This window comes from Solanum stenotomum, chromosome 8, assembly GCF_019186545.1.
Source record: "Solanum stenotomum isolate F172 chromosome 8, ASM1918654v1, whole genome shotgun sequence".
NCBI lineage: Eukaryota > Viridiplantae > Streptophyta > Magnoliopsida > Solanales > Solanaceae > Solanum > Solanum stenotomum.
Window position 1 is genome coordinate 5,403,296 of NC_064289.1, and position 25,459 is coordinate 5,428,754.

A 25,459-nucleotide genomic window follows, 5' to 3' on the forward strand; every position below is an offset into this window, starting at 1 on the left:
ATCTTAATTTTATATAAAATATGAAATTACAATTTTGTTTGGAAATATAAATACAGAATATCCTTGTTTCGAATAAAAACGACCCTTTTGGCTTTAATTGATTTTTCAAAATTAAATAATGGGATTTGGTCAATGTAAAATTAAAAATATTCCAAAGAAAGCAGAATCTTCTACATATTGATTATCATACGCACAATGATATTGGTCTTTTAGGACGACCACGTTTCAACTTTTTCTTTCACTCTTTACACAAAATTAAAAAAATACTATACTCTGTTTTTTTGACATACTTTTTTTTTTAATCAATCTCAAAAAAATAATAATATTTTATTTAACAAATATCCACAAAGAGTGTAGTTTTTCTTTCAAAAATCATTATTTTAAAAATAATTTTAAAACATATTAAAATCTTTTTATATTTCTTTAATTTCGTACCTGAACAAAATTATATAGATATCTAGTACTCCAATAGAATTCTCACGTAATGAATGACGGCATTTTCTAAAGAGGCATGGTAGCAGCCCTAGATTATAATTTTACAAGTCATTATCTCGATAATAAAAGTACTACTAGTTGCTAATATTACTGAAGACGTATTGTTAAATACTTTATTCATATAAAAAACATATACTTATGACATGTGGAAATCATTTGGATTTTTTAATAACATATATAATGAGATTTCGAGTGAGTTCTTCTATTTGTGAATGCTGGGTTATATGTAATTTAATTCTTATCATGTGTGAGATAGAGAGTTTGTTTTTAACGGATTAACAACTCAAAAAAGTATTTTCAAGAACAAATTTGACGAACACGAATAAATGTTATGCTGAAAATACTATTAAAAAAAAAGGGAAAAAAAGGCCTTACAACAACAAAAAAAAAGAAGTCAATATAACCAAAGTAAAGAAAACAAAAATAGTAATGCAATTGGAAAGTAATATAATTAATATATAATAAATAATGACACGCTTTAGGAGAAGATGATGAAATGAACAATATGCTCTAAATTAGAACCATGTACTCCTACGAGAAAGAGTAACGCTCGACTATGACGTACCTGCTATAGCCTATTCTAATCCTCTACATCTATATTTTTTTTTATCTAGACTAGTCATATTCTTAGCGAGTTAAATATATGCCATGTCATGGATAATTATCTATTCCCAATTCATCTTCAATCTATCTCTACCTCTTCTTGGACATATCACCATCAACTTTCCTCGCACATCTTCATTGGGGCATTTGTGTTCCTCCTAGTTACATGCATGAATCATCTCAGTCTAGCTCGTTCCCCACATCATGTTTCATCGCGGAGGTCACTTCCACCTTATCTCATATATTTATAATCTTGTCTCTCCTACTATGCCACACATCCATCTAAGCATCCTCAACTCCACTACATTTATCTTTTGAACGTGAAAATTCTCTTTATCTTTTGTGGGCTTCGACATATCATACTTACTCATCCCAACCTAATTATATCTAGCTTCAATGTATATTCCCTTAGGCATAATGGCCCCTTGACAATCGTTATTGTCTGTCCTTGCTTAGCAACACTTTATCCCATACACCGTATTTTGTTTAATCATTACTTTATAAAATTTACTTTTATATTTAGATAATATAATTTTATCAGTAAAAATATCTAATACAAGCCTTTATTTTATCCACATCGTTCCATCAAATATAGAATAAGGTTGAAGATAATAAATAATAAAAGCAACCCATGCATGAACGAGTGGAAATTGACTGGTGTTTGAATGAGGTAGTATTGTTCTCATGTCACTTTTCCTATTTTTTCTTTGAATATGAATACAATTTAGTAATAATTAGCCAAATCACATAGTATAAGAAAGAAATTACTTCTTATCCCTACTCTTTCATTAATTACCAAAAATCCCTTTTTTAGTGTCTTTCGGATACATAATATAGTAGCGCGGATACTTTAATTAAGAAAGGGCGGATACTTAAATTATTAAGTTGTTGGCACGGATACTTTAATTAATAACGGGCGGATACTTAATTAACGGGCGGATGCATAATATAGCAGGGCGAATACTTTAATTAATAACGGGCGGATACTTAAACTAATAAAGTATCCGATTAAGTTGAATTGGGGGAAAATAAGAGATTTTTGTATTTTAGTAAAAGAGTAGGGAAATATTGAGAATAGGTAAAGTAATGTTGTGTACTTAAGTAATTTGTCCTACAATGTATCTTTGATTAATAATGAAAGTCGACACATGTTAGAGAGCAACTCATTGGCCCATTCATTTCCACACAGCCCACAAGCTCATCACTCAGTAGTTCATGAGCCCATCTTCATGTTAGCCCATACTCCATTTTGATATCGTCATTTAATTTATATGAAACAACAAACTATTAATTCAAATTAAATGTTATAGCCATATAGTTTATTTTAATTGTAATTCGCAGCAAACATCCCCTTTTTTTGTCATCTGATTCAGTATAAAATTAGCCATTTTCGGTATACAATTAGCCATTTATACATTTCGGTATAAAATGTGTTTGTGTTTGTATAAAGCGAGAGAAAAGTGTATATACAAATACAAATACATATATTTTTGTCCTATACACTTATAATTATATAAATACAGATCTTATTATACAAATTACAATGTATAAATGAATTTATACAAAACTGAACAATTTGTATAAAATTAGATGTTTGTAGCGAATTATACAAATCAAAAGCTCCATAGCAAACATAAAATTTGCTATGGAGCGCAATTATGCAAATTATAACTATAACATACAAATATGATTTTTATGTTTGTTATATGTGAAAGTTCTCCATAATTTATATTTGTTTTTAAATTTTGGTTACATGTATAAACATGTTGATACAACTTCAAATTTGATGTCTAAAGTCCATCATAGCGAAATCTAACTTTAGGCATTATGGATATAGTTACAAATAATTTAAATCAGTAATCATTGTGCCGATTCAACAATTTTTGCTTCAATTTTAGTTATATGTGTATGAACTTGGTTAAAGTGAATACTAAATAATTGAACTTTAGTCATGTAAAACCTAACTTCAAACAATACATTTATGACTAAATGTGCAAACTTTTTTAAAAAGGGGGACAAATTAAATGTCGTCATCAATTTAGTCCACCTCCTAAATTTTTACATTAAACCTGTCATGTTACCCTGTTTGGGCTTTACTTTCGAACTATTAACTCGAGTCCATCGGTTCAAGCTATTTGTGCCTAATTTCAGAAATATCTCCATTATAGGAAAATTTTCATAAATAGCTAAGATGTGAAACATAATAGGCATTTTAGCTAGAGTTTTCCTATTTACGTAGTCTAGCTATAGTTTTAATGGCCAAACTGATTCATGTTTGCATAATTTGAATTTTCTTAATTGATTATACAACTTGTTTATCAAGTTTATTTAAATGATGCGGCAACTTCGGTTAAGAAAAAAAGAAAACGATCCCTTAATTCATGGTTATTACATCTAATTAGAATTTCTTACCTAATATGACTTCTTTTTCTTGGCATAAAAAACATGACTCATTGTATATAACAATTGTATATGTATGGAGTTACAAAAAAAAATTGTAGTTAAAGTGTATCAATTCGTATAATAATATGATGTATAACAATTTGTATATGTTTATGAATAAATTATATATTATAGGTTTTGTATAAATTGAGTTGTATAAATCAAACAAGTTGTTACATACATTATACTTGCATTTGAGTATACAAAACATACTTGTATGTGTCTTAAAATTATGAAATATTTTATACAAATAAAGCATAGTTTAAACCAAATAAATATACATATACGAAATACCTAATAAATTTAGTTGTATAATTATACAATATTGGATTGAGTAGCTATAGTTTTCAAAATTTCAATTTTCAAAATTGGGATGAATGAATTTTTCAAAATTTTAATTATAATTTTGTTAAGTTATTCAAGGGAAGCGAGAGATTTTAGGAGATAGATTAGTGGGTGCGATAAGAGAGACTGAGTTTAGATTTATATAAAGGATGAAAGAGAACTAACACGTTTTAATACAATACGTAGGACACACCATATAATTATAATTAATAGTTATGAAACATAATTAACTATAATATGTTAGTTTAGTTATGTAATTTTTCTATAATAAAAGGGCCGGTTAAAATAATTGGGCCTAATCGGCCTGATGATTTGGGTTGGGTAATTTGGCCCATCGAAACTAGGGTTTCAATAAGTACCATAGCATATTTAAGAGCTCTTTCTCTAAGGTTTCATATCGCTGCTAGGGTTTTAGCGATCGCCATATTCACACACAGAGTCGGAGAGAGGAGAGAGAGTGTGAGAGAAATTTAGAGAAGATGAAGACAATTCTGTCATCGGAAACCATGGATATCCCCGACGGCATCACCATTAAGGTGAAGGCAAAGCAAATCGAAGTTGAAGGACCAAGGGGAAAGCTTGTGAGAAACTTCAAGCATCTCAATCTCGATTTCCAGCTGATCAAGGACGAGGAAACTGGACAGAAGAAGCTGAAGGTTGATGCCTGGTTTGGATCTCGTAAGGCTACTGCTTCTATCCGTACCGCTCTTAGCCATGTTAATAATCTCATCATTGGTGTTACCAAGGGATACAGATACAAGATGCGTTTTGTGTATGCTCACTTTCCAATCAATGCCTCCATCACCGGAGGTAACAAGTCCATTGAGATCCGTAACTTCCTTGGCGAGAAGAAGGTAAATTTTTTTCAAAAGTTATTGTTCTTTGTTTTCTGAAGCTTTTTGTATGAATGAAATGTATGCATTAGTTTGTTAACATGATCGCTTATTTCGTGATCTGGATTTATGCTTCTTAATTGTAGTTCTTTTCTATGGATTTTTGTGTGTTCAATGAAATGATTTAATATCATATATACCAGATAGATACAAATTTGATCGAAAAGGGATGCCCATTAGACAGAAATGCATCAGTTTTATATAAATACAAGAGTTAATTTGTGAACCTTAATGCTTAGTTTTTTGTTGTAATTGTGATTTTGTAGTTTCAAATGTGAAACTGATTGTCTTTGGAATTTTTGTCAAACATAAGTTAAAAGGAAAAGAAATTTGAAAAACTGTACCTGTTCAGAAAGGAATGACATGATTCTAGTTATATTGTGTTGAATTCCTATATCAATTTCATAGTTCTTTTGAACTACTTCAATGATTATTTTGCTGGTTAAAAGTGATTTAACAGTTGTTTGAAAAAGTAAATTTGCAATTATTAATGCTGCTATGTTAAATGCGATGAAGAGTAGTTTTATTCAGGTAGGTTTAGAACTTTGAGATGTTGACTGAAATAGTTAGCAGCTAGTGTAATAGTTAAGGATGAGGTAGAATTTGGTTATTTGATAAAGAAATGTGATGTGTCATAGATTATTTTATGTCTTTTAAGGAATCATTTTCTGGTGTTAGTGTAAAAACCCAGCTTTAGTCGGACCCTACTTGGCTAGGTTTTGTTCCTACGTATGGCAATTTCATATGTATTCTTCACTGCTCATTCTGTCCCATTTGATGTAGAAGTAACTGGAGATTTAACTGGTTTTATGGGCTGTGTATCAGGTTAGGAAAGTTGACATGCTTGATGGAGTAACAGTTGTTCGATCTGAGAAGGTTAAGGATGAGCTTGTATTGGATGGAAATGACATTGAGCTCGTTTCTCGCTCTGCAGCCCTCATTAACCAAGTAATCTCTATGTTCTATCTCCCAACATTGAACATTTAGAGTTTGCATGCTATCAATTTGAATTTGCATTACTTAACTTTTCTATTTTGTATTTTGTTGTACAGAAATGCCATGTGAAGAACAAGGATATCCGAAAGTTTCTTGATGGTATCTATGTCAGTGAGAAGGGTAAAATTGTTGAAGAAGAATGAGTATTTTAGAAGTAGGCATGTTGGTGATGGACCGTATCCCAATTGCTCGTTTTACCATCTCTTTTAAGTTCTTTTGGAGACTATATATTACAGACTTGTTTGAATTTCAGTTTTCTAGTTCTTGTTTTGAAATTTTGTTGACAAATTGGCCTTGGTGGTTCGTTCTATTATCCCAAATGTTTCTGTTCTCGTTATCTGTGAGTGAAAATTGTTTGATCCCAAGTTGCAACTATGTTATATATCATAGCTTTTGAGTTTGCATAACTTGCAGTATCACACCGAACTATACCCATTGCGAATTGTCCAAGTAGTGTTTATGTTCTTCCCAAGTATTTTCCAGTACTAATGTTCTGAATGAAATAACTGAAAATTTTCAGTGTCACAGCTTGTCAATGTTGCTAGTGCTATGATCTGAATATTCTAGGATTGCAGATCTTCCAACCTTTCTGTGAATTTTGTTAGCCTGTTCTTTGATTAGTACTGTTTTAAAGGTTGCTAGACAAATGAGTTAAGGGTGAGCACTCGAAATATTTGTCATATGTCATCATGCTTCATGTGACTGTCAGTTTTCCACAGTGTTCAAGTATTGAAATTTATTCAACTATGCAAATTTAACTTTTGTTGGGACGATTTCTCTTTTCAAAGGTTGTGTAATTTCACTATTGTTTGAGTATCAAAGGTTATGTAACTAGTACTCCTCCTTTCTCAGTTTCAAATTTGATTGTGATTAAGACATTTATGTTGTTTCCGCAATTTATTGCATTAGTTTTAGACTGAATTCAAACAATTATGTTGTTTAAACAAAAGTGATTAATAAGAAAATCCATGTTGCACTTGTATTCTTTCTTCTAACTCTATACATTGTGTACAAATGATTATATGAGCATTTTCTTATATGTGGAATCGTAAATCATAATAATAAATATTTTGTCGATTTGGTTATTAGTTTAGCATGTTCACAAATTGAAAATCAATAAACCAAATCGATGATACTTACCTATTGGTGTAGGTGATGTAAATTAGATCAATGATTATAATTTTAACCTGTAAATTCCGGAATAATTTAATTCGCGAGAATCCTTATTACTTTAGAACAATTATTATTGGTTAATGAAATACAGTCTTTTTTGTATTCATTTTGCAAAAGATTTATCGTTCATGCACAATACACACGACGAGCCACTCTTATCTTACTTATCTCCTATTTTCTTGCTGAAGATAGCCAAACTAGTATTTCTTTCTTTCACCACACATTACATTATTTTTACCTTGAAAGTGTAGAGACTAGAAACAAGCCTTGTAGCTTTTTGGTTGTGAAATTTTCAGGATAATTGTTTAGAGGGGTTATTTTTGATAGACAATATTTTTAAAAAAATTTCGAAGAAATTCGAAATTTTATGAGAAGAGGTTAGATAAAAATCTACAATTTTGTAAGTCATTACAAATACTAAACGGCAATATAATATTTTATCCATAAGGGTGAAGCAATATACATCAATCATTAGACTCCGGTCTAATATTTGTGGAAAGGTAATTCTTCATAACTTCATAAAATAGGGGTGTATATTAGGCTATTTACGTAAATCAGCCCTTTTGGTTGAGAAGGTCCATTTTATCAAAGCCCAATGCAATAATAACAAATTATGGGCCTAAGCCCATTAAGAACTAGGGCTTTGATTTACATTCTAACCCGTTGAGAACTAGGGCTTTATAAAGCCAAAACGTTAGGGTTTTACACTCCATTTCATCCAGCCGAGAGAGATAGTGTGTAAGAGAGAGAATCAGCGGCGGAGAGGATGGTGAAGTTTTTGAAGCCAAACAAGGCTGTTATCCTTCTTCAAGGCAAATATGCCGGCCGGAAAGCTGTGATCGTAAGGGCATTTGATGAAGGAACAAGGGACAGGCCATATGGCCATTGTTTGGTTGCAGGTATCTCCAAGTACCCGAAGAAGGTGATCCGCAAGGATTCAGCAAAGAAGCAGGCGAAGAAATCTCGTGTGAAGGCTTTCATCAAGCTCGTGAACTACAACCACATCATGCCAACTCGTTACACACTCGATGTGGATCTGAAGGATGTTGTCAATGCTGATGTTCTTCAGGCACGGGACAAGAAGGTGACCGCTGCAAAGGAGACCAAGGCTAGGCTTGAGGAAAGGTTCAAGACAGGGAAAAATCGCTGGTTCTTCACTAAGCTTAGGTTCTGAGCGAAGATTGAATCCGATTTTGATGAAATGGTAATATTCTTAGTATTAAAGAGTTTTGAGGGATGTTGTTTTTGTTATCAAAGATACTGTTAGGCTGTTTTTTTGTGTTTGAACTATTTTATTGATGGTTAAGTCTTGGCTCTTGTTTTAGTTATCTACAATTTTATAATGGTTTGTTTCTAGTGTCCTGTGTTGCATTTTTCGGTGTGTGTTCTATATTGTTTTAATTACTGCAGATTATTTGTGTAACATACCAATTGCACAGATTCTGGTGTTATAAGAACGACTCTACTGAGTCTTCTTAGGAATGGATAAATTGTTATATGTATGTTTTGTTTAATCAAAGCGTGAAAGCATCGTCCGTAGTGCAATAGATTATGGGACTCGTAATCCCAAAGATAATCAGTTTGTTGTTTGCTTTGTTTACTCCTCTCCTTTTGTACACCCCACAACAACATCAACATAGCTAGTGCATCGCACTAGGATTCATCAACAGTATTGCAATTGGGATAGAATTAGCAGACTACCTTGCCTTCTTGTTGTTTTCTTTGTTTATCTTCTTCCATAGGATAGCCCATCAGGATGACATGCAGCTTAATGATCTATTCGAACATATCTGTTGCTATGTGAGTACGTCTGCCATTTGTTGGTGATCACAAGTTGAAAATAGTGGTCATTATGAGCTTTGGTTATTTCACCATTGGGTATCAATCATTCCATCATGTCTGGACTCTCCATCCCTATACTAGCTTTGTCTGGCTATGTGAATCCTTAGTATTTCCTCCTATGGGTCCATTTCCTTCATACACAAAATGATTTGTCTTTCGAAGTCAATTAGGATTGTTTTGAATCTCAGTCACTACTATCTCCAGGTCTTATTGACCTTGCATATGTGTTTTAACATCAACTAAGTGTTAGAAGGCTCTCGCCCAGGTGCTCTATTAGCAAGACAAATGTAGAGAACCTTACCCTCATTCAAGCTTTTTTGAGCTGTAGAAGTTCATCAGATTGTTTCTCCATTTTTCTTCGTCACATTCATCCATTCCACACTTTTAAATCTCATTAGAGCAGTGCACCCTGATATCAACTCCTTTTAACGCTTTCATTCCAATCTATGTGTATCATATGTTTAATACATTGTTATCTATAAAATATATTAAAACTGTATTATAAATCCATTAACAAGTGTCCAATGAAAAAATATGTTATTGCAATTATTGTAATAGTTCTCCAGGTGAATTATATGACCAATTGGTTTTTTCACATCAGTATGTGTCTGACAAGGATTTGCTACATGCTGGAATTGCACCTAAGTGCCTATTTCTTTTGTCTGCTGATGGAATTGATGATGGCCTCTATGAAATGGTGCTTGTGTGCGTCTAGTTGCAAGGAGAAGTTAGTTTGTAAAGTATTTATAAGGTTCAAAAAGTGGCTAAAATCTACTCCATATGAGTCTTGCTCACTTTCCATGTGCAGGACTCTTGAAACAAAATGATTTTAAACGTCATTAGGTGTTCTTTCTCATGAACGTTTCTGCGTAGCTTGTGAAAATGTTGGATAGATTGCAGATTTGAGTTCTCCACCGATGTATAGAAAAGCATTCGTGATCCCTCAGGTTTTTAGTTAGAGTGGTTAAGGTTCGAGTTGTCTCCCTCTTTGGATCTTGTACTATGTCACATACATACGGATCACATTAGGTATAATATTAGATACATATATGATATATCCATATGTATCTAGGTTGATCCACATATATTAGGATACCAATTCCATGGGAGAGTGACAAGCGAGATGAGAGACATACCTTGATTGATTTGAATATATCTAGGATATCATATACATGGGTGAGTGACAAGTGAGATGAGAGACATACTTAGATTGATTTGCACATATCTTGGATATCAAATACATGGGAGAGTGACAAGCGAGATGAGAGACATACCTAGATTGATTCACATATATCTAGGATACCAAATAAATGGGAGAGCAACAAGCAAAGATGAGAGAGGGGTGAGAAAGATTTGCTATATATCCTAGATACGTGCGGATCCACTTGGATATAATGTATCAAGAATAAATTATAGTACCTAAATTTGACTTCATGTATTTGAGATACATGTATCTAGAATTATCTGCACCAAAATCTAGCAAGCTACATCATATGACAAACTAGAATGTATCTAAGTAATTAATTTATAAAATTAATGGGATTTATGTAATATTTATAGAATTAATTTTTTTAACTTTGTCATCAAATCAGTAAATGTATAAAATTCGAGTTCTTTAACGAATTACCAGTAAACAACAAATTGGATTTCATTTCACACCAGTGAAGCTTGAGAAATGTAAGATATACTAAATTTTACTCCTATTTTTATGAGACAAATGTTATTTTCAATTGATTTTCGACAACCCTTCTTTATTCAAATGTGAAATCGATCATGTGAATAAACGAGTGAAGCAAATAATCCAATAAGGCGTGATGTTAGCACTAAGCAGAGGCGAATCTACGATTTTTCGAATACGGGTGCATCAAGAAAAATGTATTAAGTGGGAATTGATCCTCAGTCTTCAAGGTCAAAAGCTCAACATTTAAACTTGTGGACCAACTAGACTTTTTATAGTACGGGTGCAAGAATATAATATTATATAAATGTTAAAAAATATATACATAAAATATCTAATTTTACAAAGAGACCACGGGTTCAAGGTGCCCTATATTTTGCACCTAAATTCGCCACTGGCACTAAGTAATGACATAAAACATTCAAATTAAAGTACATACATGCCAGAGTCATTTTAACTTCGTTAACGTCGCTAAATTGTCCCTTTTTCCCTTTTCAAACATGAATATATATATTTAAATAAAAGATTGTGACACTGACAACATTAAAATGCCAAGACTAAATTGAACACATTATACAAACACGTTGCGTTATAATATTCAATTAATTAAAATATACATTTTTTTAATTTTTCATGAACATCTACAAAATATATCAAAATTATTAGTTATTTTATCATTTAGCTACATATATACTATATAAAATTTGAAAATAATCATAATAATAAACAGACATTTTTACTTTATATAAGAACACATTAAACAAAAAAAACTCTAATTCATTCAATTTTTTATCATCACATAATTTGTACTGATTTGATTAATAAACAAACTTTTTGTTTCTTCAATAATTTAAAAACTGTAATCTGGTTTACTAAATAGTTTACTCCTTAAACCTCCAAATAAACCCCCTTTTTTAGCATTCCCTTTATCTCCCCCAGAATTAATACTACTACTATCTTCCTTCTCTTCTTCTTCATCTCCTTCTTCAACAAAAGCTGGATGAGTAAAAATGCTCTTCAGCAATTGAGTTCCTCTCAGAGCATTCGTTAATGGCAAATGTCCTTCCGGTGTTTCGTCGTTCAATTCCCAAATAAATTCATTCGGAAAAGCCCTGTAATTGTACTGATCCACTTCTTCGGACTCCAATTTCTTCATCCACCGAACTTTGATGAAGAAATTCGTGAAATCTCTGTTCACTTTCGTATTCCATATCTTCTTCTGAACACTGTAACCGAATTTGCCGTCGCTGTATTTTCTCCATAGCGAATCGATTTCCTTTAGGTCAGATTCGGAAATGAACTGAACTTCGGAGAAGAAAACGTATCCTCGTTTAACCGCTGCTTCTCCGGCTAAAACGATGAGTAAACGGCGAGTTTCCTCGTCTGCTTCCCGGAAATTTTGAGAAATTAAGTGCTGTTCGAGAGTATCGAAGGGAGTGGTAGGGGTGGTGGTGGTGGTAGTGGTGGTGGTAGGGGTAGTTGAGGAAACAGAGAAAGTTATGAGGTTATGATTGGAGAATGAGGAGGGGTTTTTGGTAATTGGCTTAAGGAAAAAAGAAGAAGAGGAAGAAAAAGGGCAAGGGCAATCTATAGAATGCCTTCTTCTTAGTGTATGAATGGAGTTGAATGAATTTGTTGCCATTTTGCTTAATGCTTAGTAGTGAAGAGAAAAAGATGAGAAAAACATTGTGGGACATTTTGGTTAAGATATAAGAAGGGTGGGGTGTGGGGGTGTAGGGGGGTAGGGTGGATGAGATAAGAAATGAGTGAGAGTGAAAGAAAGATGTCATCAAAGGAAATATAGTGCTTGAATGAGATTGGCTAGATTTGGGTGAGTTTGGATACTCTCTATCACTATCTTCTATCTATCTCTATGGCTAAAAGAAAAATACAAAGTTCTTTATTAATTAACACTTTCTCTTTCAATTCTAAATTTGTGGTATGGAAAAGTTTTCTACAAATTATTCATTGTGTTTTTATGGTGGTTGTTGTCAAGTAAGGAATTTTGTAGACCACCATTCATACTACCACCATTCATACTATTAAGTAGGACAATGTGAAGTAACTACCCCTCTATGTATTTTGTAAAAAAAAAAATGTGATTATGAGTAAGAAGAATTTTTGTGGTGGTCTACCACTAATTTTCAAGCAATTTTCACATGTTTCCAAAGCTAGTTTGGAACAATCTTGGTAGACGAGTATTTTTAGATCTATTTTGTTAGGTAAAAAGTATATTTGAGCAAAAAAAGTACGTTAAAAATATAAAAGAGGATAAAACTAACTCATTTTGAATAGTTTAAAAGTATATTTAACTCTTTTCCTTTTATAAATTGTGATTATGACGATCTAATTTGTTGTGGTCTACCACTAGTTTGAAGTTAACATACAAGAAATAAGATATCTAGTTTTAAAACATTTTTAGTAATAGTTCAATTAGATCTATGGAGTAATTTGTTTGTCAATTTGGTTTACCTTCACCTTTTCCCTTAAATTTGGTCTAAAAGTAAACTTGCACTGCACTAACGTATAAGCCCTTATAGCTCAGTGGTAGAGCGTCAGTCTTGTAAACTGAAGGTCCGCAGTTCGATCCTGCGTGAGGGCATTTTTTTAACATAATATATTTTGCCGTCCATGATCTCATACTTCCCGTTTAGATTTATTTGTCTTTTTTACTTTCTAAACTCCGGAGAGTAATTCATAGGTGTATTAGTTTATATTTGTTGTACACACCAACTTGTACTTATTTGCTTAGCCAAACCAAATTGTATGGTTTTAATGATTTTGCTTTATTCTCATTATTTTCAAAGGTGGAATCACCCAAATTGGCCTAATTATTTACCATTCATTGACCAACTTTCCAAGATGTGATGATTTTATTCACTTTAATGGATATTAAAGTTGATTTGTCATGCTAATGTAATTGATTGTGGAAAAAAGTGTTGCATTTTATTTTCCACTTCTTTCACCAGACACTTTGTAAAAGAAAAGTTTCAAACTTCATATACTCTTTAATATGAAAATTGATATAACGAGGAGGAATCAATCACTGGCAGTCATAGAATAAGCTTTATTCTTCCAAAGCAACAGATTCCATACAGGATGATAAAAATATTAAGAGTACTCAAGAAACAGTATCTCAATGAATGCAAGAAGTACAACCTGCTGCATCTTTTCACATAGATATGCAGGCCAACGAGTTACTTCACTTGTACAATTCCTTGAATCTTCTGCAAGCTTCTATGACGTTTTCCCTGTGCCCAAAAGCACTTACTCTCACAAAACCTTCACCACCAGGTCCGAAACCACTGCCTGGAGTAGTAACGACATGAGTCTTCTCAAGTATCTCGCTGAAAACCTCCCATGAGCTTCGTCCAGGGAAGTGTACCCATACGTAGGGTGCATTTTTACCTCCATACACCTTGTAACCTAGCGAGTTAAATGTGTCCATTATGATTTGTGTGTTCTCTTTATAGTAACCAACCACGTCCATCATGGCCTGAAATGCAAAGTCGACACACGTTCACATTGAAATCTTGAGCCTATTAAATGATGTTCTTTATGATTAAGCGAATAGGGAGCTGACCTTGAAACCATCAGGTGAAAGGCAAGCCAGACCACCAGCTTGAGCAATGTTGGATGCACCATTGAAGCTTGTACAAACAATACGATTGAAGTCTTTCGCTACAGGAAATCCATCAGAATATAGGAGTGCTTTGGGAATGGCAGTCCACCCTAAACGAACTCCAGTGAACCCAGCATACTTTGAAAATGATGAAACCTCAATGGCAACCTGCAAGTGCAGTACAATAAGCTTACTGAATCACATGGAACAATCCATTCATAATGTAAGAATCATTCAATAGACTTTGTATACCACGGGTGATGAGAAAAAGCAGCACTACAAAAGTCAAATGAAAATCTTACAACTCTATAACAAGAAGCTCTGAAACTTCTACTAAAAGACAACTGTGTGAGCAGGAAGGATCAGAAGAACGTCCCTGGAATTAACAAGGGGATAAAAAGAACTTGGACTGAATAGACTTGAGATGACCTTACTATAGAGTATAGACTGTCATTGAAAGAGCAGGGGAAGAAGATGAATTAGACGACCATGAGCTCTAGTCAATCCTGGCAAAAGAAAAGTAAGCAGCAGGAGGCTAAACGGAATGGTCCCAACGAATGCAAGAATGATAATAAACAAGGTTTAAGTCTCAATATAGACTGCCCATGGCATTTTTCCCACGTATGTGTAGGAAAAGAAAAGCTCATACCAAATATAAAAATGTCATGAAGATACAAAAGAGTTTCTGATAACCATGAAGATCTGTATTCAGCCCATACTTTTGTCCAGCATTTAGCCTGTACTTGTTTATCATGATTATGATAAGCCAACCAATGGAGAACAGTATGAGGTCTTTGCTGTTTGCCCATTCTACTCTTTCTCTAACTTTTCTGTCCTTTCTGAAGCAAGTCAAGCGGTGATGGAAACTTTCCAAATTATATTTAGTCTGTTAATTGGAGAGGAAAATAGACATGCACAGACTACAAAGAACAGCCGAGAGGAAAATAGACATGCATAGACTAGAAAGAATAGCCATAATATTCCACTGCATTTTCGGACACCCTAGTTTCTTATTTGCAAACAATATTGAGCCAACTGACGAAACCAGTACGGGTGTTACCGAAAGTTTGAACTATGAAGAGTAATCGAGAGAGTTACAATGTTAGAATTAAGTTTTTTAATAAGGTATAAGCACCCAAGGGTGTGTGGCCTAATGATAAATGAAGTGGGTTAAGAACCATGAGGTCTCGGCTCCAAATGCATCGGTCGATGGATGTAAAACTATGATGATTGAAGGTGCTTTTTGATAAATAAAAAACAATAAAACTAATTTTGAGGTCCATGATGACTGAAGGTACTTAAAGAGAATGAGGTAGATCTAAAATCACACGAAAAGAAGTCCAGAAGGACCAAAAATCCTTCGGATCCATCACCCATGTAAATTTAGTGTAAATTTGGGTACAATGTAAGCATAAGATATATATAGACAATAGCGATTAGGCTGAAAGTATGCTTAGTCATGAAGAAGGTATGCATACATTAGGCCAATACATTAGGAGTCTTTTTGGTTTGTTAAGAGATTTGTATCTCAATAGGAGATATAGAGAACCTCTACTGTTTGAGATCCACAAATTAGTATTAACTAGAATGAAATAGGTCCAAATAGAGTGAAATGAATGGTGAGAATGCATATGCCGACTCTAAGTAACATGAAATTGAGGTATGGCTGTAATGGGATAAAAAAGAGTAATAGAAGACTAGAAGTAGAAGGATCGTTATAGTAGCAATGTACCGATAAGTAACTGCTAACAAACTGATACACGGACATTATGAGTTTGTCATCTATATTATACTGTTATATGCTACAGGGTTTGACCAAATAATAGCAAAATCTTTCACTAGAAAACAAAGTAAAGCTTAATTTTGACCAAGCAACATGATCTGAACTTACCTCTTTGGCTCCAGGAATCTCAAAGATGGACTTTGGACTGTCATCACATATATACATAGCATATGCAGAATCATAAACAATGATTGAGCCATTGTCTTTAGCAAATTGCACCAATTTAGTCAGTTGCTCCCTAGATGCCACCGAACCAGTTGGATTATTAGGCGAACAGAAAAATATAATGTCTGTCCGAGGAACACTGGATAAATCAGGAAAGAACCCATTTTCTGGAGTACATCTCATGTATGCAATATTCCCATACTTCTCCACATCCTTCTGAAACTGACCAGTTTGACCCATAATAACACTCGAGTCCACATAAGCCTACAGTAGAAACAACAATCAAGGCAATACTTCAGAATCTTACACACACCACACACACCATCACATAAGAGAGCCTTTCTCCAAGGCCTAGTAAGAAAACAAGGAGTAGTCCAACAGACAATAAAAAGACTACACCAAATAAAAGGAAAAGGTGCAATTAGATGCAATAATGATAATAACAAAAGACATATCAATAACCTTTACAAAGTATAAAAATTAGTGCTAAGTTATTAAATAGCACCACTTCACTTAAATATCACAATGATGTGATAAATCATAAAACAAAATAGGCATGGCTAATCTACAATGTTCAGGTATCCTGGATGAGCGTCTGGCGTCCCTTGAACTACTCTTTTTCATTTGTGTCATAATACTATAATAGAGAAGAACAGAGGAATAAGCCTGAAACATTTACCGGATATGATGGATCTTGCACAGCCATACTCACATTAGACCCAAAAAGAACCTGCAATACAGTCAAGAAATTCATAAACTGATAGTGAAAGACAGCTCAGTAATTTGAAAAGCCCACTAAATGCAGAGAAAACCAGACCTGAAGTCGAGATATATCACTTTTGGCACCATCAGAAACGAAGATCTCATCTTCTTCTAGTCCAACATTGGCATAATAGGTAGAAGCAATGGAGGCTCTAAGTTGCTGCTCATGCAGAAACAATCAATGTATTCTTAGAGTTATTCTGACAGCTGACTTTACACTTGAATCACGGATTAAATGCTATGAATAAAAAATATGGCAACCAAAGAATAATTTTCTCTCATGATCTTAAAATAAGGATCCAAAATAATGATGCTTGACAACACCCAAACATGAAACATTTCACATCTCTTTTTCTTAACTTAGTAGGCAAACTTTGTTGAATAAAAAGCTAATTGCAAAGCAGTAATAGATTATTGTTGATCCAAGAAATGGAAATGCTTTTAAATGCTTCAGAAATTCCAGCTCCACGTCCCTTTTTGACGTTATGAAAAGAAGAGGAAGTTTTAACTTTATTGTGTGGATAACTGAATAAAGAATATTGCAATGTATTTGAGGAAAGAAAAGGACAAATGAACAATCAAATTGGTATAAAAAGAGGAAAGACAAACTATCAGTGAAGGCCAGAACCATTATTGTTGTAGCAAAAGAAGGAAGAGAAACAAGGATTGGACAATAAATAGTAGAGATAATATCATATTACTGAAATGTGAAGAGAGGGGGCACTACTTACTTTTTCTCCTTGCTCAGCACCATAACCACTGTAACCATTTAATGTTGACAGTTCATGTGCTCTCTGCAAATGAGCAAAGAAAACAAAATCAGGAACAGGAAGTAAGTTACCGACTTATAGTTCAATAAGCAGAATAGATTAAAAATACAAACAACTTATCAAGTTCAATGGTAGTCTATGTAAGCATATGCTGAAATCTATCAACAGAAATATTTAGAAACATGTTTAGTATAAAACCAATTGTTACCAGCTACATGATTTTTGTTAGTAATCCCATCATTGGTCAGGCAGAATAGGACACAAAAATACAGTGAACTTCGAAGTTTTGACCCATAACAAAAAACTACAGTATGATAGAGATAGCAATTGTATCCTATTCTTTACAAAATTCACAAACAAGGACATCAGTATTACCTTTGCCATGGCAGAAGTTATGACTTCAGGAATGGGCTCAGTAGTGTCACCAATTCCAAGGCTTATAATTTGAGCATCAGGATGTTTCAACATGTGTGCAGATCTCCTTCTTGCGATCTAACTTCACCAAAGATAGTGTTTAGAACTTAACTCCTAGCAAGTGGGAGAGATGGTTTACAAAATAAGGGTTCTCTTTAAGTGTATTACTATAAAGAATTGAATTATTTCTCCTATTTCAGGATGGAAGCATAGAGAGGTAAAGGTACAAAATTAGCCATCCAAATTCAGCTAAAAAAGCAAATAATTTTGCTTCAGGTAACTAAGTCTGCTCACGGGCTTATAGTAATTCCAAATTACTGCAATTTCATCTAAATCTATATTTTATTTGCATGTTCCCAAAAGCAATGCTACATCTTCAATTGCAAAGTAACTTAAAAATACAGATAAACAGCAATCAACTTAATGAAAATGAACCAGTTGAAATACAGACCTCAGGAAACAGATAACCAGCTTGAAGCTTCGCTAAGTTTTCATTGCGGGAGACCTGTGTCTTGTAAGCTTAAAGACACACAGAAATTTCGTTAGCACAGTCAAATGTTAAGAAATTGCATAGCTATATGAATGGACTGATACAGGTGAGACTAAGACCTCACCTAGACTGACAGTTGTTTTCTTTTTGTTGTTGTCGAAAGACAATAATTTTACAATTCTTGCATTTCAAAAACGTGCATGTAGCAAACGTTTTGAGTCTTAAATTTGCTTTTTCAGTGAGTTGAAAGTAATTTATATGCAATACCTTGATTAGTTTAAAGTTCTCAATATTAATTGAAGCTCCAACTGATCCACATTGCACAGGCTCGCAGTCTACTATTCTCATTTCAACTTGGCAATATATATATATATATATAAAGTGATACAGTTTGAACTGGAAAACAACATTAACCGAAAGGCTTACAAGTTTTCTCCGTAGAGGGTGTTGCAACACATCTGACAATACCACTGGTTTTGCCTGGCATTGACACATTCTGATTCCTGAAACAATTAATGCACACTTTTTACATTAGAATGAGCAAAGTATTAAGGAAGCAACCCATAGCTTTTTATTGTGTTCCCGTCAATGCAGTTAATCTTGTTATACTACCAATCCAGATGAGATTCTTAGTCAGTTCATACACTACTAAAATCATCCAAGCACGTAAATGCTATAAATGCAGGAAACTTTGTTTAATATGGAAAAAAAGGAGAGTCTTTAGCTTCATGTTAGTCAAAATGAGAACACTAAGAAAAAACAAAAAACAAATATTTTTAGATGAAAATCTTATAAAGAAACAAATTCAAGAATCAGTACAAAACACAAAAAAGGTCACCTTTTTCCCCATGAATTTGGAAGAAGAAAAAAACCCAATAATCAGTGCAAGTACATGGTTAAACCAACAGAAAAAAGGACTACTTTTTCCCATGTATTTCGAACAGCAAAAACAACCAACCACTCATTGTTACTTCTTCCCTATGAAAATACATAACAAAGTCAGAGTGCTGAACCTATATTGGACATTTCTTCTCTACTGCTTCGTTTAATGCTTAAAGATTGAATTTTTACCAATAATGTCTATAACTAACGCAGATGATGAAGATTCAAATAAAATAATAAACTGTAACTGAATTAACAAAATGAAAGAAAATATGGGAAATTATTAAATTGGGTACCTGAAACGGAGTTTGTTCTGACCCAGAAAAGTAGAGGCGGATGAAGAGATTGAAGTAGAAAGACTTTGCTGAATAGCTGCCATTTTTTCCTTGTGTAGTAGCTCACTGGTGTAGAGCCCTCAAACCCAAAAGCTGCCTTTAAAAGAACCCTAATCTTCTTGCCCTTTTGCTCCATTGAAACACTTTAATTTTTATTTTTAATTCGTTTATTTTATTTATTTGCAATTTGCTAACTACCTATTCATCACTTGAATATTTAATTTTAAGTATTTTTTTTGGTCAGATTCTATTGCTGTGATCTGTTGCAACTGTTTTTATTTTGAGTAGAGTTTAAATAGTTGATAATTACTGCAATAAGTTTGTACAATGTCGATTAAAAATATAAATTAATTTAGTTGGTTGTTGATCCATTGACTCCAATATTTGATATTTTTAAAAAAATATAAAAAGAATCAAAATCAACTTATCATTGATTATTGGATAAAAAATAATATTAATCTAATTGGAAAGTTCTCTTATTTCATGTGTATTGATTCAAAAAGAGTTTTTTCCTAAAAAATGCGAGAACTCTTCTTCAAAGTTTTCATACAAACACACTCACAATTAAAGTAGCACAGTGAGAAATGAATTTGTTGGGTCCAACTAAGAACTTTTTTTAAAAGAAAGTACTAAAAAATTGAATAAAAATATTTTAAAACCTTTTAAGGTATAGTTTCATTAACTCTATAAAGAAAAAAAAAAGAATTGATTGCAAATGCTATATGTATAACTCTATGTGAGAATTAATGTGATCTCTTTTATGACTGTGGTGTTTGGATTGATTTTTACGCACCTCGATTAATTCGATACTAAGTTTTGAACTTAAATCTCAAAATTCTCAACCACTTTATTGACAACTAGATCACACCCTTGAATGCAAGAACCATATAGTTTTCTTATACAAAATTCACAAGTATCAAAGAACGAAATACATAAAATGCAAATTAAAAAAAAACACCTCGAGAGCAATTTGACAACACCAAACAAATTTTCTAATACTATGATTCATAGGATTTTATAAACAAACCTTTAAATATTTTTTGAAAATATTTATTAGAACTTGATACATACCTTTATCAAACATAGCCCTTATAGCTCAGTGGTAGAGCGTCAGTCTTGTAAACTGAAGGTCCGTAGTTCGATCCTGCGTGAGGGCATTTGTTCTCTTTTTTTTTTTGTTCATCCTCTATGAGCTTTTTATTTAGTCAATTCTATCCCCACATTTATAAAACTTAATAAATATGTCCCTCAAATGAAATATCTCAAATTAATAAAAAATATCCAATTTCACTTAAATTCACGATACGTTGACCAAGTCAAATTATTGGTTAATAAAGTCGGATTAATATTTATGTCAGAATTATATGACTTAAATCAAGTCCAAATAACATTTGGGCCAGTCCATTAAATTGACAAGATGAGCCCAACTCATATCCTTCAGGCCCAGGGGTCAAAATTGCTTGGACCAAAATACCTCTAAAGTCCTAGCTCAAACCTATATAAAGAGGTCTTCATAAGACCAAAGGGGAGATACACACATACATACACACAGAAATACATAGTTGCTTTTCATTGGTGATTTGCAAATCTTCCGCATACAAAGAAGTCTTCGCTCCAAGTATTGAGCCGCAAGTATTCTGCCAAATCAAGAACATTGGTGGAGAGAAGAATCATGGGATTACATATCTTTTTTAGAGATTTTATAAAGATTGTAACCTTCACATTAATTCAAATACAAATATTATTGTTTGTTTGCTATTTTTCTTTTCCTGTTTACTGTATTTCAGGATTAAAACTTTAGATGCTTACAGTCGTGTAAATAAATTTTATATTATCAGGTCATTATTGACATTAAATTTTGGTCTGATATTTTTAAAGTTTATACTTTTAAGTATTTTAATTTTAAAATAGTTCAAAATACATGTTTTGCAATTTTAGTGCAATTTGTTGATATCTATTCTCAAAGTATTAGAATTTTTATCAATTAATTTTATTTATATTATTTTGTCACAACCAGTTGAATACGTTCAAGTATTTGTTTATTTTGATTAAATCATTATTTCTGTTAAATTGTATTTTTTACATGTCATTGGTTATGTTCGTTACATTTTTTAATATTTATTTTATCTGTTCCATTTGTTAATATTCATTTTGATATTTTGCACAATCCAAAAATTCATTCTGATATAAATAATATTTCATACACATATATTTTATTGACCGGTGATTTTGACACACTATTTTAAAATAGTGATATTGTAATTTTCGACTCCTTATATAAAAAATAGTTTACCTATTAGGTTAAAGGGGTGGTGGTAAAAATTATTTATTTTCAGATTTTTATATTTTCCATCTGATCCACCACCACCAGGACATAAACTAGAACACCTCATATTTTCCGGTGAAGCTCCGGCCAACCAGAACCACCTCCACCTTCATCTCTTCTTGTTCCTTTGCCCTCGTTTTCCAGCAACCAAACAACGACCAGCTACAACCATCCATACACTGCCTCACGCTACCAGACCCAACCCCAAAACCCCCTCTGTTTTCCAGCCAACACAACCAGAAAACACCTCCAGACGACAACCAAAAACCAGCTCCAAATCCCAGACCAGCATGAGCTTCAAGCTCCGACCCACCATCCCAACACCACCAGATTCCTTCGCCAAACCACCCTCCACTGTTCTCCACCGGAAACACCCAACACAACCAGAAACCCACCAAAACATCAACCTCAAACGACCCCTTCTACTGTTCCATTTTTCCGGCTGGCTCCAAGCTGAAATAACACTGCTGCGACCAGCAGCCCTTCCCCTTTTTCCCCTTTCAATTTTTTGTTTGTTTTGCAGGTTATCAGCGAAGCAAGCTTCGCTCCGGTGAACAAAACCCCATCTCCACTCCCCATTTTTTCCGGCTCCCAGACCTCCATCAAACGAGCACCGAGTTCCCGTTCCGGTCAAATTTTCCATCTCCAGTGATTAGCAGATCCGATTCTCAGGTAAGTATTGTTTATTTATTTCGTTCATTTACTGCTTGTTCAAATTATTGGGGTTGATTTTGGTATTATCTTCTAATTAATTTATATTTTTTCATGGTGATTTAGCTTGCAGAATGTTAAGTTATTATAAGTTATTGTTTTTGATAAATTTTATGGCTTCTATTGAGTGGTTATTAGTTTTCTATTATTTTTATTTTTGTTTTGTTTAATATTCATGGTTGTGGTTTAACTGTTATTATTTTATTATTGTTAATAATTGTTGGTAGATTAATATTTTTTATGTTTCTGTCTATGTTTTGCTATAGTTAACACTTGTTTTTGTTCTTCATTATTTTAATATTTTGGTATAGTAGTGAACGCTAAATCCAGTGAAGTTGTCTCTTCTTGTTATTGAGTTCTTTTTTTTTTTTGTAGAATTGTTATTCTGCTTAAGCAAGTTAATTGTGGTGATGAGTCTTTAGGTGACTAGGTTAGTGTTATTCGTTTTTAACTTGGAAAATATTAGTAAAGCCACTTGTTAAGACTATTTTCATGTTCACTTTGGGTCCTTTGTTATTTTCATTGTTCAGTTAAATTCATATATTTTGTTTGTTAAAAATGGCCAATGAAAAAAATTTCTTCGTCGATTTTGGAAGCATCCTCATTTTAAAAGATGAAAATTTAGTTCATGTTTATATTATTTATATGTTAAAATTGGCCAATGAAGAAATTACTGTCGATTTCCAAGGCCTTCCATGTTAATTAGACGGATTTTTATTTTTAAGTTATTCTTTGATAAATTTATTTTTATTCATGTTAATTTATTACTAACACTTTTACTAAGTGTTTTTATAGGTATCCGGAGGTGCTTTCCATTGAAGCTATTCGAATTATACTCTTATTAAATATTGTATATTATTGACGATAGATAAATTTAGGTCGATTCCTATATTATTGTTTTATCATATTACTTGTGTATATTGCATGTTTATTATACTTGTACATTATTTTATTCTCCTCCTCAATTTGAAAAAATGAATTCAGCCGGGACCCACATTTGTGAATTTTGAAGGATGCCAAACCCCCTTTCCTTCGGAATAACTTGAACACCTTACCTAGAATCAATTGGTTTTGTAGACATTTATTTTAAGTTAATTTGTTAATTGATTTCATATTTTTTCAAAAATTAGGTGGCGACTCCCTTTTTCCTTTAAACCCCTTTACCCTTTAAATTTTTTTTAATTCTTTTAAAAATTGATCACTATTTTTTGGCAAGTCACTGCAATGTTGCGCCCTCTCAAAGGATGTCAACCGTCATTTTTTTACTTATGGTACCAAATAATTATTCACTTTGTTTCAATATTACAAATCATACTTATTTATGCCATTTTTCTCTTATAACGCGAAGTAGATTAAATCATGAATAATCGCATAACAAATTTACAATTCACAAGGAAGAAAAGCACATAATTAAATATATTTCTCTTTGATTTGCTGGTGGACACACTTCTATTTTCTTCTCTTTTTTGTTTTTCAGTTAGAATTGGATTAAATTTGTATTCGCACTGTTGGAGTCATTTTGAAGGGAATGTGTCTAACATGATTTTTTTCTCGTTTCTAATAGCTTGAACTTAAAATATTTAGTTTAGCGTGGAGGACTAGTAATTTAATAGTGATGTAGCTTAAAGTTTATTAGAGATTTTTTTTTTTTCTCCTTTTAATCATGGCTTATGGATAATCCACTATTGGCTTTTCACTTAATCATTTTCAAGTTGGTAACAAAAATGCATGCATCTCTAGAAGATACTAGTAATAGTATAGTCGCTTTTTCAACAGTGTCTAATCACTATTTTCTCTTTTTAGCTAATAATGCAAGCAGCAGCATTATCACCATTGTCTTGTCCCAACCTCCAAATTGGCCATTTGCATGAAATAGAGACTTCTACTTGTGTATAGTATATACATAATTTGAAGAGCTTTATGATTATTTAAGTGCAACTTGATATCAAAATGTCTGGGATTTTTACATTATAAATAAGGAAGTTTCTTAAGATAAAAATATCTCAAGAAACACTAATTCAAGTCTTCCAAAAAAAAAAATGGCTACTTCATATTGGTTCATGTTTTTCTTGTTAAGTGTCTTGTCTTTATTTGCTTCTTCTACTTGTAATTCTATACCATATGTGGGTTCTAATCAGCTCAAGTTTTGGAAAGAAAATGTTGTCAATGAAATGCCTCAAGCTCTTGTTTCTAAATTATCTCCAATGAACATGATTGACTCTAAATATTACACTTCATTAGTGTCCAAAAAGGCATTCTCTTTTGATGCTCAAAGTTGTTTGCTTGCTGATATATTTTGTACTTCTGAGACTAATGCCCAAACATCCAAAATCCCCAATCTAGATTCTAAGATTCTCTACGCAACTAGAACCCCCGATCAAGCTAAAGTCTATGCTTCCAAACTCCCAAATCAAGCCAAAGTTTATCCCTCCAAAATTCCTAATCAAGCTAAGGTCTACACAACCAAAATCCCCAATCTAGATTCTAAGATTCTCTACACAACCAGAACCCCTGATCTAGCTTCTAAGGTATCCCAGACATCCAAAATCCCCAATCTAGATTCTAAGATACTCTACGCAACCAGAACCCCTGATCTAGCTTCTAAGGTATCCCAGACATCCAAAATCCCCAATCTAGATTCTAAGATACTCTACACAACCAGAACCCATGATCTAGCTTCTAAGGTATCCCAGACATCCAAAATCCCCAATCTAGATTCTAAGATACTCTAC

General features: G+C 32.9%; 4 protein-coding genes and 2 non-coding genes across 6 annotated transcripts; 4 read left to right on the forward strand and 2 right to left on the reverse strand.

Moving 5' to 3' along the window:
• The first annotated feature begins 4,270 nt into the window (after window positions 1–4,270).
• LOC125872031 (60S ribosomal protein L9-1-like) lies at window positions 4,271–6,111 on the forward strand. The gene is made up of 3 exons (XM_049552683.1): window positions 4,271–4,739; window positions 5,604–5,726; window positions 5,831–6,111. Exons 1-3 carry the CDS (start codon window positions 4,365–4,367, stop codon window positions 5,915–5,917), a joined length of 585 nt encoding a protein of 194 aa, XP_049408640.1. The 5' UTR covers window positions 4,271–4,364; the 3' UTR covers window positions 5,918–6,111.
• Window positions 6,112–7,653: 1,542 nt separating this feature from the next.
• On the forward strand, window positions 7,654–8,305 carry LOC125872032 (60S ribosomal protein L27). The gene has a single exon (XM_049552684.1). It carries the CDS (start codon window positions 7,714–7,716, stop codon window positions 8,119–8,121), a length of 408 nt encoding a protein of 135 aa, XP_049408641.1. The 5' UTR covers window positions 7,654–7,713; the 3' UTR covers window positions 8,122–8,305.
• A 2,918-nt stretch (window positions 8,306–11,223) lies between these two features.
• On the reverse strand, window positions 11,224–12,145 carry LOC125874102 (tetrapyrrole-binding protein, chloroplastic). The gene has a single exon (XM_049554917.1). The coding sequence runs from the start codon at window positions 12,107–12,109 to the stop codon at window positions 11,318–11,320; it is 792 nt and encodes a 263-aa protein (XP_049410874.1). The 5' UTR covers window positions 12,110–12,145; the 3' UTR covers window positions 11,224–11,317.
• An 852-nt stretch (window positions 12,146–12,997) lies between these two features.
• TRNAT-UGU (transfer RNA threonine (anticodon UGU)) lies at window positions 12,998–13,069 on the forward strand. The gene has a single exon. It is a non-coding gene; the product is annotated as a tRNA-Thr (tRNA).
• Window positions 13,070–13,510: 441 nt separating this feature from the next.
• Window positions 13,511–19,815, reverse strand: LOC125874098 (LL-diaminopimelate aminotransferase, chloroplastic). The gene is made up of 10 exons (XM_049554912.1): window positions 19,652–19,815; window positions 18,900–18,976; window positions 18,435–18,502; window positions 17,945–18,061; window positions 17,531–17,593; window positions 16,855–16,959; window positions 16,717–16,767; window positions 15,981–16,301; window positions 14,051–14,257; window positions 13,511–13,963 (listed from the first exon to the last, which is right to left on the reverse strand). The coding sequence occupies exons 1-10, from the start codon at window positions 19,732–19,734 to the stop codon at window positions 13,670–13,672; spliced, it is 1,386 nt and encodes a 461-aa protein (XP_049410869.1). The 5' UTR covers window positions 19,735–19,815; the 3' UTR covers window positions 13,511–13,669.
• Window positions 19,816–20,775: 960 nt separating this feature from the next.
• On the forward strand, window positions 20,776–20,847 carry TRNAT-UGU (transfer RNA threonine (anticodon UGU)). The gene has a single exon. It is a non-coding gene; the product is annotated as a tRNA-Thr (tRNA).
• The last annotated feature ends 4,612 nt before the right edge of the window (window positions 20,848–25,459 follow it).

Bases quoted from the DNA above. Each gene is read 5' to 3' on its own strand.
- LOC125872032 (XM_049552684.1), top strand. From the start codon at position 7,714: ATGGTGAAGTTTTTGAAGCCAAACAAGGCTGTTATCCTTCTTCAAGGC.
- LOC125872031 (XM_049552683.1), top strand. From the start codon at position 4,365: ATGAAGACAATTCTGTCATCGGAAACCATGGATATCCCCGACGGCATC. The intron at 4,740-5,603 runs GTAAATTTTTTT...GCTGTGTATCAG, and splicing joins ACTTCCTTGGCGAGAAGAAG to GTTAGGAAAGTTGACATGCT. The intron at 5,727-5,830 runs GTAATCTCTATG...TTTGTTGTACAG, and splicing joins CTGCAGCCCTCATTAACCAA to AAATGCCATGTGAAGAACAA.
- LOC125874102 (XM_049554917.1), bottom strand. From the start codon at position 12,109: ATGGCAACAAATTCATTCAACTCCATTCATACACTAAGAAGAAGGCAT.
- LOC125874098 (XM_049554912.1), bottom strand. From the start codon at position 19,734: ATGGCAGCTATTCAGCAAAGTCTTTCTACTTCAATCTCTTCATCCGCC. The intron at 18,062-18,434 runs GTCTGTATTTCA...TGGTGAAGTTAG, and splicing joins CTGGTTATCTGTTTCCTGAG to ATCGCAAGAAGGAGATCTGC. The intron at 16,960-17,530 runs GTAAGTAGTGCC...CTGCATGAGCAG, and splicing joins GTGCTGAGCAAGGAGAAAAA to CAACTTAGAGCCTCCATTGC.